Consider the following 12380-nt stretch of genomic DNA (forward strand, 5'->3'; position numbering starts at 1 on the left):
TATTTTTTGTTTCAAAAATTTTCTGACGCCGTGATAATTAATCGATTTTAATTTTGAAAATTGAAAATGAAAGGTACAGTAAACTTCTATAAGCAAAAAAAATTCAACTTGCTATCTGCTTTATTTTCAGTCCTGTAACATTTTGAAAAAATGAATTTTTTTTGCGAAAGCTGGATTGCAAAATTTATTTTGCAAAATCTATTAAACCGATCTTAAAGAAATTTAGAGTATTGTTTTACTGTATCATAAAGTTTTTTTGGGTGAAATATGAAGGTCCTAAGTGTAGCATAAATGGTTGAAAAACGTAAAATGCGAATACTTGTTTTTGTATGATTTTCTCGCAAATATTGCTATTTTGCAACTAGGGTGACTACTTTTTAAATTTTTGACCAATTCTATATTGTAGGAAATTTAATTACGCAACTTTTATGTTGGTACAACTTTTCTCGGAAATGAATACTTTTAAAGTTATAATCAAAAAACGAAGAAAAAAATCGAATTTTTCCTTCAATTTTTGACATTTTGATTATTTAAACAATGTTCCGGACCTTTTTGAGAGGGAGGATAACTCAAATATTATTATTTAATTTATTTTCAAGCAATTTCTGCAAAAAAATTTGAGTCACCTCTCAACGTCCATCTCAAAACAGATGCGCCCTGGACTATTTGTGTTTTGGTTTAGAATTTAGTTCGTTAAAAGTTAGTCATTGGCGTGAGGAGGCTAGAGACATTCAAGATGTACCGAAGTGTGCTAAATATCTCATGAGTAGATAGAATAGCCAACGTGGAGGTAATGAGACTTACGCATAAGGAACGAGAAAAATTAACAAATAAGAAGAAAACTGAGATATATGGGACATGTGATGAGAGATGTATATCTAATACTCCAGATCATTATGCAAGAAAAAGATCCATAGTAAGGAGACGTAACTCATGGCTGAAGAACCTTTGGAACTGGTTTGGATGTAATAACAATGAATTATTTAGAGCCGCGGTTTCAGAAATAAAGATCTCTCTGATGATTGCCAACTTTTGAAGCGGAGACAGCACCTAGAGAAGAAGATAAAAACATAGTTTATGGATAGTTTTGTGTCATTTTTTAATGTTTCCATATTTATAAATTTAATTAACAATATTGTTTACTTTTTAATTTTATTCCCCTTTATAAAAAATACCTACATGTTAACATATTGTGTAAAAATCAAATCTACTAAATTACTAATTAGTTTAATTCCACAAGCTTTTCACCTATGGCTAAGTACGATTCTGGCATCTGTCAGATTCGTCAATAATTACATGAAATAAGTCTCGACACACCCAATACAATATATGACGTCATAATTAATGACGCACTGAAAAATGATCATGAGAACAAGAATATCTTTTTTACATCGAACACTCTAAGCAGTATATATCCTAATCCTCTACCTGTATATTTTATGATTTTGCTTTTCTGAGGGCTTACATTAAAACAATATCTCTCCAAAATGAAGAAGTCCAACAAGTGCAAGAGTATATATGTATATCCGGGTCAAGTATTTAGGCCTAGCCAGGAGAACCAAACATCGGAGGTGATCAGGAGAATCGGATTGGCATGGATAGCGTCTGGAAAGTTCAGCTACATTCTCAAAAATAAGAGATACCCGCAATATCTAATAACAAAATGTCTACAACCAATGTATACTGCCTGTATTGATTTATGGAGCGCAAACATTGACACTGATAAGAAATAACATGGATAAGGTATTAAAAACACAAAGGGCCATGGAAATAAAAATGCTACAAGTAAATCTGAAGGATTAAAAAAAACGAATGGATAAGAAAAATCACTACGGTCAAATATGTAAATGCAAAAATAGCAAAACTGAAATGGAAATTCGCTGGACACAATGCAGGTCAAAAGGACGGCAGATGGAATAACCAAATACTTCACTAGAGACCCCGGGAAATATCGAAGAGGAAGAGGAAGAGGAAGACCTCAAATGAGATGGATCGACGACATAAAAACACGCTGGTTTCAAATGGATGAGTATAGCCCAGGACAGAGAATACTGGAGAGAAAAGGGAAGGCCTACGTTCAAGAATAGGCGAAATAGGCTATACATAGATAGATACATTAAAACTACGTTTAAAGTCTATTCTGTTACTGCAGTCAGTGTTCTATCTCCAATTCTTCCATTAATATTCCTTGTCTAGATGACCAGGTCATCTGCCTTGTCCAGGATATAGAGTCTAGCAGTCAACACATTTATGATTAGATTCCACCAATGAGAAAATAAGATTCCCCATTGTGAATAGTCTTGCTACCTGTGCTGATACTAACATTGCGTATAACCACGATTCTTCAGCATCCAAAGTACTTACTTGAAGCAGCTTGTTTTGTCTTATTTCGATCATTCAGCCGAAAAACCCTATGATCGTTTTGTAGAAGGTGACATTAAAATGCATTTAGCACTAATTCTTGATTGTCCAAAACATTTTGCGCCGAGAATTCTAAAACACGCATATTATAGACTTTGTTTAACCAAATACTCCATCTCCAATTTGTTTACCAATCCACTTTCCAGAGTCTTCAGTATGAATTCTTCAGAGCTTTTTCCTTTCCAGGTTCTACCAGGTTTGGGTATAAAAGCCCTTCAAGTTTTTGGTATGTGCTGCAATCCTAAGGTAAGTAACCTATTCGCGGTGTGCAAGTACTTGGAAGGAAATTGAGAAACGATCGTGCGCGAATAGCGGAGAAATATTGCAACTTTCTTAAATAATTCATATTGTCAATTGAAATTGTCAAATTGACGTACATTCCATATCTACTATCATTGAAGAAGAAAAATTATGTTGCTCAGAATATTGATATGATATGCAATTATTATATAAAAGTATATTTAATTAATTGTATTTTGCTTGCAGTACTGCATTTTAATTACTAGTTTTATTTACTACATACAATTGTTTACGTTTTAATAACATAACCTGAATCTTATTTTTTCTTCTTATTATTTTTTTGGACTATGGCCTTGACAATTATCCAGTAACCAGGACTAATATAATTGACAGGTAAAAGGGGGAGAAGTGTACTTTTGAAGTGTGTAAAATTAATAATTCTTAGCTAAGCGCTTTCGGCTTATAAAGCCATCTTCGGAGCTATGGTCAAAAAGGTCAAAATACCACTATGAAGAGAGATGGATTCCATTTATGATATGAAATACTTCTGTTTCTTATGGAGTTTTTTATTTGTTGGAAAAAACCTTGTCTGTCTGTTTAAAAAATTGTTCAATTTGCTGTTGATTATTTTTGTATCCAGAAAAGTTAAACATCAAGAACGAGCACAAAGGACTTTCACACGAAAATTACATTATTCCATTTTCGTGTGAAAGTCCTTTGTGCTCGTTCTTGATGTTTAACTTTTCTGGATACAAAAATAACCAACAGCAAATTGAACAATTTTTTAAACAGACAGACAAGGTTTTTGCCAACCAATAAAAAACTACATAAGAAACAGAAGTATTTCATATCATAAATGGAACCCATCTCTCTTCATAGTGGTATTTTGACCTTTTTGACCATAGCTCCGAAGATGGCTTTATAAGCCGAAAGCGCTCAGCTAAGAATTATTAATTTTACACACTTCAAAAGTACACTTCTCCCCCTTTTACCTGTTGTCATAAGTGTGTACAAAACTATTTCAGTCTTTACACTAATATAGTTGGCCAATTAAATTAAAAGTGCGAATAAAGTTGCAGAGCGTAGAAATAGGTGTCGCTTTGCCGAACTTGCACGGTCCCAATAGAAGGTTTATTTTCCTTCTGTAGAAGTATTGTAACGTTCTGGAAACGGTGATTTATATTGCTCAAAAGAATTTATTGAGCCATATTGCTCAAATTAATTTATTGAGTCGTGAGTTTAAGAACTATAAGCTATGGTCTTAAATCCAGTATACCTACTGTTATGTGTTACGCACTATCAGTTTAGTTTGAGATAACCAGATGATGCTTATTATCCTAAACTACTGGTGTCATTTCAAAAAAGCTATTATGGAACGCACGTCCAGATATGTTAAAAAATTTAGGCCAGCGTACCAGGTAGTCTAAGATAGAACTCAATAATAGAAAAAGCGGCCCATTGTGCTTAAGTCTTTTAATACCCTACTTTTCTTGGTTGAGTGAAGTTTTTGTTTAGAGGAAGTAAGAGCTTCCATGGCCTAAAAAATTTGAAAAATACTGATATACGAAAACACCCCCTATCTAAGGAAGAACTCTTTTTAATCCAGATTTAAGCATGGCTTAAGCCTGAATTTAAAATATCGGTATTACAGATTTCTACTTACAATCCTGTGGCGTTTAATTGAATATTTGCAGCAAATGACGCAGTAACAACCTTTTCCCAAGATTTATCCTCCAATTGATCTTTTATGGGCTGCATGCGTTCCAGAAGCTTATCACAAGCTTTGATGACACTCTAAAACAAGGAATTAAAGTCATAAAAACATACTGCATATTATATCAGGTATATGTAAAGTATCCACAAGGAAAATAAAATTCCTGTAGCTTGCTGTATACCATAAATCACAAAAATGCTAGATACTTTGTAAAAGGTATCTTTAAAAGTCCCTAAATAAGGGTTACAAGAACCTTGACAAGAACAAGCCGAAATGGTACCACTAAAATAAAAGATAAAGATGATGTCGTACTGAAAACAGAACAACAAATTCTTACTAGATGGATAAAATATTTCAAAGAAATGTATGAAGAAGAGAATATAATAAACGAAATAGAAGAGGAACCTAACAGACAATCAATGAATATGAACACCGAAGAATTCACCCATGAAGAGATAAAAGATGCAATTAAACAATTAAAAAGAGGAAAAGCCGCCGGAATAGACAATATCCCTGCTGAGTTAATCAAAGCAGACATCGAAACGTCCACCTTTATATACTGTACACACTTTTAAATAAAATTTGGAGAACCGAAGAGCTACCCAGAGAATGGACGCAAGGCTTAATTGTAAAAATTCCTAAGAAGGGCGACACATCCAAATGTGAAAATTGGAAGCCGATCACCCTGCTATGCACAACAAGCAAAATAATGACCCGAATCATGCTTGAAAGAATGAAGAAGGAATTTGATAAAGTTATAAAAGAAAAGAAGGGAAATAAAGAGCAATTCCGAAACTACAGAGGCATATCGCTTATTAGTACAGCGTATAAGATTCTATCAATTATCTTACTAAAGAGACTCACTCCGTATTCGGAAGATATTCTAGGCGACTGCCAATGCGGCTTTCGAAGTGGAAGGTCAACAATAGATCAAATATTTACCATCCGACAAATATTAGAAAAAAACTGGGAATTCAACCGAGATGTACACCAAATCTTCGTAGATTTCCAGCAAGCATATGACTCGATAAAAAGAAGCAGACTATGGCTAGCAATGCTAGAAATGGGAATACCAAGAAAATTAGTGCAGCTCACTCAAATGTGCGTGGCAGACTCATATGCACAGGTAAAGATAGGAAACAGAACATCGATGCCATTTAGTATAACATCAGGGCTTAGACAAGGAGACCCTTTATCACCATTGCTATTCAATTTGGCTTTAGAATACGCAATAAGTAAAATATCGTCTGAACTAACAGGGGGATTCGCAAATCGAGGATCAAAACTATTGTTGGCCTTTGCCGATGATCTAGATGCAGTCGCACATTCTACAAGAGACGTAAGGGAGGTGTTTTCACAGCTCGAGGAGGAAACAGGTAACCTGGGCCTTCGAATAAATGAAGAGAAGACGAAATATATGCTGGTGACCAAAAATCCAAGACCAAGAGTTAGGCAGAACGTAATTATTAATGACCACAACTTTAAAGTAGTAAAAGAGTTTAAATATCTGGGAGCAGTAATCACAGAGGACAATCACATAGAAAAAGAGGTCTCAGCAAGAATAGCTGCGGGAAATAGAGCATTATACTCCCTATCATCATTATTAAGATCTAAGTTGCTGAAAAGACAATCTAAATTAAGACTGTACATATCAATTATTCGCCCAGTTGTTACATATGGGAGTGAAACATTGACTCTACATCAGCGAGAAATAAATAAATTGCTGATATTTGAAAGGAAAGTCCTCAGAATGATATTTGGTCCTCAAAGAGATGAATTGACAGGAGAGTGGAGAAGGCGCCGCAATGCTGAATTGGTGACTCTATATGGTACTGAAAACATCGTCAGACATATAAAAGCTAATCGGATAAGATGGGCAGGTCATGTAGTAAGATCAGAGGAAGACAGAGTGCTAAAGACAGTGTTCTTCGAGAGACCAGACGGTAGAAGATCAGTGGGCCGTCCCAGAAAAAGATGGAAGGATGATGTTGAAACCGATCTATCTAGGATTGGGGTAGAACAATGGCAAATTGAAGCGCAAGATCGCAGACGATGGAGGGCCATAGTGGATGCGGCGAAGACTCACCCCGAGTTGTAAAGCCAGTCAAGAAGAAGAAGATAAAAGAAAACCAAGCTGGATTCCGGGCACGAAGATCCTGCATTGACCACATTTGTACGATGAGAACGATTATAGAGCAATCATTAGAGTGGCAGAATAAGCTATAAATATGTGAACTTTATAGACTTCGAGAAAGCGTTTGATTGTGTAGATCGCAAAGCCTTATGGAAATTGCTAGAGAAATACGGAATGCCTCCTAAGTATATCAGAATTATAAAGCTGTTCTACGAATGGTCCACAGCATGCATAGTCGACGAAGGCAAGTTAACAGAACAAATAGATATTGGTACAGGAGTAAGGCAAGGCTGTGTGCTCTCTCCAACGTTATTCCTGATAGTAATCGACTGGATCATGTCTAAGGCTACTAGTAATACGACTGGAATAAGATGGAATGTTTTTAATCAACTTGAGGGCTTGGAATTTGCAGATGACATATGCCTTTTAACAGAAAAAAGACAACACATGCAACGCAAAACTGAGAAAGTAGCAGAGGCAGGGAAGAAGGTCGGACTTAACATAAACGTCAGAGAAACTAAGATTGTGAAAATAAATATACCAAGAGAAATGGGAATATCACTGGGAGGCACGGAATTAGAAACGGTAGAGAAATTTAACTACTTGGGCAGTATTTTGAACAACAAAGGAGGGACGGAGGAGGACATAAAACGGAGAATAGGAATAGCTCAAAACGCATTCAATATGCTAAGGAAAATGTGGTCTTCACGTCAGATGACAAGTAAACCAAGATAAGATTATTCAACAGCAACGTGAAGACTGTGTTATTATACGGAGCAGAAACTTGGAAAGTGTCAAGAAAATGTATCGGACAGATGCAAGTGTTTATAAATAAATGCCTAAGGAAGATTCTTAACATTTACTGGCCAAACCGCATATCAAACCAAGAATTATGGACAAGAACTAACCAGGTACCTATATCTAAGACAATATGCAAAAGGAAATGGAGTTGGATGGGGCACACACTAAGAAGACCTGCTACAGACATAGCGAGGCAAGCCCTAGAATACACACCACATGGCAAGAGAAGACCAGGTAGACCCGTAGAAACGTGGAAAAGAAGTGTGGACAAAGAAATTAATGCTATTGGGAAAACCTGATCAGAAATAAAGATTAGTGCAAAGGATAGGACAGAATGGAGGCAGACAGTTGACGCCCTATGCTCCGCATGTAGTGAAGAGGAATAAGTAAGTAAGTAAATAAGGGTTACGTTACATCACAGAACGTTTTTGGATTAAAAAATCCATCATCAGTGTTAGAAAGCCCTAAAATAATTAACCTAATTAATTGATTTAAAATGTTGACTAAGGTTAATTTTAGCCAACATTTTTTAAATCACGTTTTTCTCAATTAATTAGGTTATACTTATTTTAGTGCTTTTGCACACCGATGATGGATTTTTTAATCCGAAAACGTTATGTGATATAATTTAACCCTTATTTAGGGACATTTCTTTTACAAAGGATCTAGTATTTTTTATATGTAAAGTATATTATGTAAACCTTACATAAGCAATTGCTTCACTGGTTAAGCTTCCTCCTGTGTTAGTGGCATTCGGATTAACGAAATTGTAAGTAGGCTTAACAGACACTTTTTCCAGTGGTATCCCAAATTTATAGGCACAGACTTGAGCTGCCTAAAACAAATTAGAGATATACAAAATCAAATTTGTTGAACTGATTTCCAACACAATACAGTTCTATACAGCATTGGAAATCTTTTTTCGGAACATAGGTACTTTCATTGCAATAATTAGATTCTTGATTTGCAATTAACCAGTGTAAATTTCAAAACAACGTCGCGATGTTTCATATTTAATTCATTTGTTCGACTGCACTGAACTTAGGTGCCCCATTAGATTGCATCGTTTGCTTGCAAAGGTGCGATAGCCAGCGGTACAATGGTAAGGGATTACAGTTGGACAAATGAGTTAATTTTAAATCATCGCGACAGTATAATGAATTCTAAACTGGTTAATTGCAAATTAGATACCTCAGTTCGGTACAGTCGAACAAATGAGAAACATTGCGACGTTGTCTTAAAATATCTTGAAATTTATACTGGTATTAAACTATTTACACTAATATTGTAACCAGGGCCGCACCAAGGCTTTTTTATTTAGGCGCCCCTTTCCTCCTTCCTTTTAAGTAGTTTTTTGTAGCTTAGTGGATCGTTATAAGGTATAAATACAAACTATTTTTATGTGTTAGGAAAGTATCATCATCATAATCTAACCGTTATCGTCCACTGCTGAACATAGGTCTCCTCTAAGTTTCTCCATGTCTCCCTATCTTGAGCTAGCAGCTATCCAGTTCCCGGCAGTTATCTTTACATCGTCACTCCAGCGCGTTGGTGGTCGATCTCTGCTTCGTTTATCCGATTTTATAACAAAGAAAAAAATTGTTATTGCGTCGTCGGGGTTAAAAATATACGTTAAAATTAAGTCCGGAAGTGGATAAAATGACTAATTCTAAGCAACTTTTGTTCCATAATAATATACAGTTTTTTCTACTAAGTCAATATTTTTCCATTTATTTGCGAGTGAGTATGTTGCGCATGAGCATGAGTTGCGTTCAGTTTTCAACATAAAAACCACGGTTTTAGACCGTTTTTCGCAAATAACACAAAAAGTGTGTATTTTATTGAAAAAAATTTTCTTAGCAAAAATAGAGCTTATAAAAAAATTTAAAAAAACTTGTGCACGCATGAAGTCAGTAGATCTAGTAGAGGAAGAGTTGTAGCTCGAGTAAAGTGAGTTCTTATTCCTTAAATTAGATATCGAACATTTCAACGTGAAATAACCAAAAAATGAATCACTTTTCGGGCAAAAATCATGACAACTTTTTTAAAGTCTTTAGAAAAAGCTTTATTTTTGTTTTTTCAAAAAGTTTCTAGTTGCAAAAGTAAGTCGGTAACGCAAAAAATAAAGTTGGTCCCTTTTATTTTAGTAAAAAACATCGTAAAAATCTCCGCTTAATTAGCATCCCAAATGAAATTAATTGTTACAGCTTTACAATTTACTTCACTTATGTGTATTTATATGATCTGAAAGTTTCACCATTTAAAAGTGCTTATTTAAAAAAAAATGGTTTTAAATAAAAAAAATATATATTGACATTTTTAAGAACATGCCTTTTTTCAAAATTTTTCCTAAGAATATATTTTCGCTAAAATACTTACTTTTTGAGTAATTTGTCGGTGAAAAACGGTGAAAGACGAAAAACTGTCTGAAAACTTTTTTTGTTGAAAAATGAACATATTCACTCGCAAATAACTCGAAAAGTAGATACTGACTAAAGTAATATAAAAACTTTATAGAACAACTTAACTTTATAATTCATCCCAAATGAAATTAATTGTTACAGCTTTACAATTTACTTCACTTATGTGTATTTATATGATCTGAAAGTTTCACCATTTAAAAGTGCTTATTTAAAAAAAAATGGTTTTAAATAAAAAAAATATATATTGACATTTTTAAGAAAATGCCTTTTTTTCAAAATTTTTCCTAAGAATATATTTTCGCTAAAATACTTACTTTTTGAGTAATTTGTCGGTGAAAAACGGTGAAAGACAAAAAACTGTCTGAAAACTTTTTTTGTTGAAAAATGAACATATTCACTCGCAAATAACTCGAAAAGTAGATATTGACTAAAGTAATATAAAAACTTTATAGAAAAACTTAACTTTATATTTACATACTTACAATTCGTCAGTTTATTAACTTCCGGACTTATTTTTAACATAAGTATATTTTCCCCCGTGAAGGAGTTTTACTTCCTTAAGGCAAAAGCACACGTCGACACTATATCATTTTCTTCTTTGACTTGTTAGCCAGTGCCGGCGCTAGGGTATAAGGTGCCCGCCTGCAAAACTAGCACAGGCGCCACCCACCCCACACACATACACACAGATACTCGTACAACCCCAGCCTCGGGAACATGTCTGTTCAAATGGAACAGTGAGACCCACATGTCCGAAGATCAAACCGGTCACACTGAGTAACCTGACTCCGTATCTATCTGACCCTCAAGCTGTACCACCACCCCTCCCCATCACAGTACATAACGAATAAGGGTAAAAATATGCCGAAGATACATGGATGAGCGCGGTGTAGGTCGCGATCGCGGTCGCTACATCGATATCAAAACAAACCTTCATTTTCTTATGAGATCGCACATACCAAGGATGTGTCACCCGTTCACCCTCGCGACCTTGCATCGCGGTTTACAGCGATGTCGATGCCAAAACAGGATACGGAAAGTATATTCGGTATGTTCTGTCCGTCATCGATGTAAACCTCGACTGCGATCGCGACCTACACCGCGCTCATCCATGTATCTTCGGCATGTTTTTACGCTAAGGAGGCTTTATACTGAACGTTACCTTGGATGCACTGGGTAATGGAACACATTTTCTGTATTACTTTATGTGGTTAAACCATCTGATGTTAGGGGTAGCTAGAAGAGCTTTTCTCCCTATTAATGACTTGATTTTGGACTAGTGTCCTAAAAATGTGTGTTCCGGGCAGCGAGGCACCAACTTAAGTCGTTGTTCCGCTATCTGCAAATGTCCCCGGTAAATAAAATTCGGTTAGTTTTATTGGAACCTCATCTGACAAAACAACTTCACTTTAACTTTTTTAAGAAATTTACTAAGATAACTAGATTGTTTTTTTTTGTGTCATTTCTTCTTGTTCAGCTGTTATTTTTCGATGTGTGCCCCAGATAATTTTTTGAAGTTATACTTTTTTACCGGCGATAGAGGGTGATTTTTTATATGTTAAAACCTATCAGCCCGGCGCATGCGCATTATAACTTTGTTCTGATTGGATGTTCAAATGACATGTCAAAAATTATCCGATATGGCAGCTGTGGTTTGGAGGTAAAGGTAAAGGTAAACAAATGTATAATATATTAGTTTTATTGTTGTGAGGACAGAAACAAAAAAGTTTATAATATTGTAGTGACTTTTAAATAGTTTTTAAAAGCAACAGGTACGTAATAATTGTTAATGTATCATGGATATAAACCTACCTATTTGATCTGCCAAAATACATAGTATGTAATACTTTTATTTATATAATTTGATTACCATCAAAATTTCTATCAATATTCACCTAATATATTGTTTTTTTACTCTATGTTTTGTTGTATTTTTTCAATTCTAAATCATTTCAATTCAAAATTAAAATAATTTGATCAATTTTCAAAATATCAAAATATCACAAGTTTAATCCGTTTAGTTAGTCGATCTTCGTAAATAATGACACATAGTGACACATAGTGGCTAAGCGGAGAAGGCGAATGAATTCCAATACCAACCGCTATTATCAGCGCTGGTTCGAGTCCCAATAGAAACTTTCTTTTTTGTTTTTTTTTTAATACATTTTATGATTGTAAGTATATTTATTATATAATTGTATTTTCAGAAAATACGTATTTCGTTAAAAAAAATTTCGACAATTAATGTTCAGACATCATTTGTGGCTTGTTTAATGTGTTTGTGTGTGTTTTATTCTTTTATTATTTTAATTTTTGGCACTGTTCTAATAAAAATGTTTGAGAAGTAGTAAGTATAAATTAGTTTAATATTTAAACAAAATATAAATAAAAAGTATATTAATTTCGTTTAAATCATATAATAGAAGTATAACTACTTACGTGCGTACAAAGTACACACACATTCTTTTTTGATTCCATTTTTATTTAACTAAATAAAAATAATAACTTAACCGTAAATTAATAATAGTACTGAGAAGTACTTAACAAATATAATGTTATATTAATTGAATGCTAGATTCTTTAACTGCAGAGTACAACTGACAAACTATATGTATTATAATCACATGAGATAATACTAAAAGAGCTC

The 12380-nt window shown here is 34.3% G+C and overlaps 1 protein-coding gene across 2 annotated transcripts in view; it reads right to left on the reverse strand.

The window, feature by feature from the left end:
- Window positions 1-12380, reverse strand: part of LOC114324839 (xanthine dehydrogenase) — a 57382-nt gene that overhangs the window by 6181 nt on the left and 38821 nt on the right. For both annotated transcript variants that reach the window (XM_050651864.1, XM_050651866.1), the window contains exons 16-17: window positions 8017-8145; window positions 4325-4455 (exon numbers count right to left, since the gene is read on the reverse strand). In XM_050651864.1, the coding sequence (XP_050507821.1) occupies window positions 4325-4455; window positions 8017-8145 (260 nt within the window). The remainder of the gene's footprint in view (window positions 1-4324; window positions 4456-8016; window positions 8146-12380) is intronic.

Source organism: Diabrotica virgifera, chromosome 5 (assembly GCF_917563875.1).
Source record: "Diabrotica virgifera virgifera chromosome 5, PGI_DIABVI_V3a".
Taxonomy (NCBI): Eukaryota; Metazoa; Arthropoda; class Insecta; order Coleoptera; family Chrysomelidae; genus Diabrotica; species Diabrotica virgifera.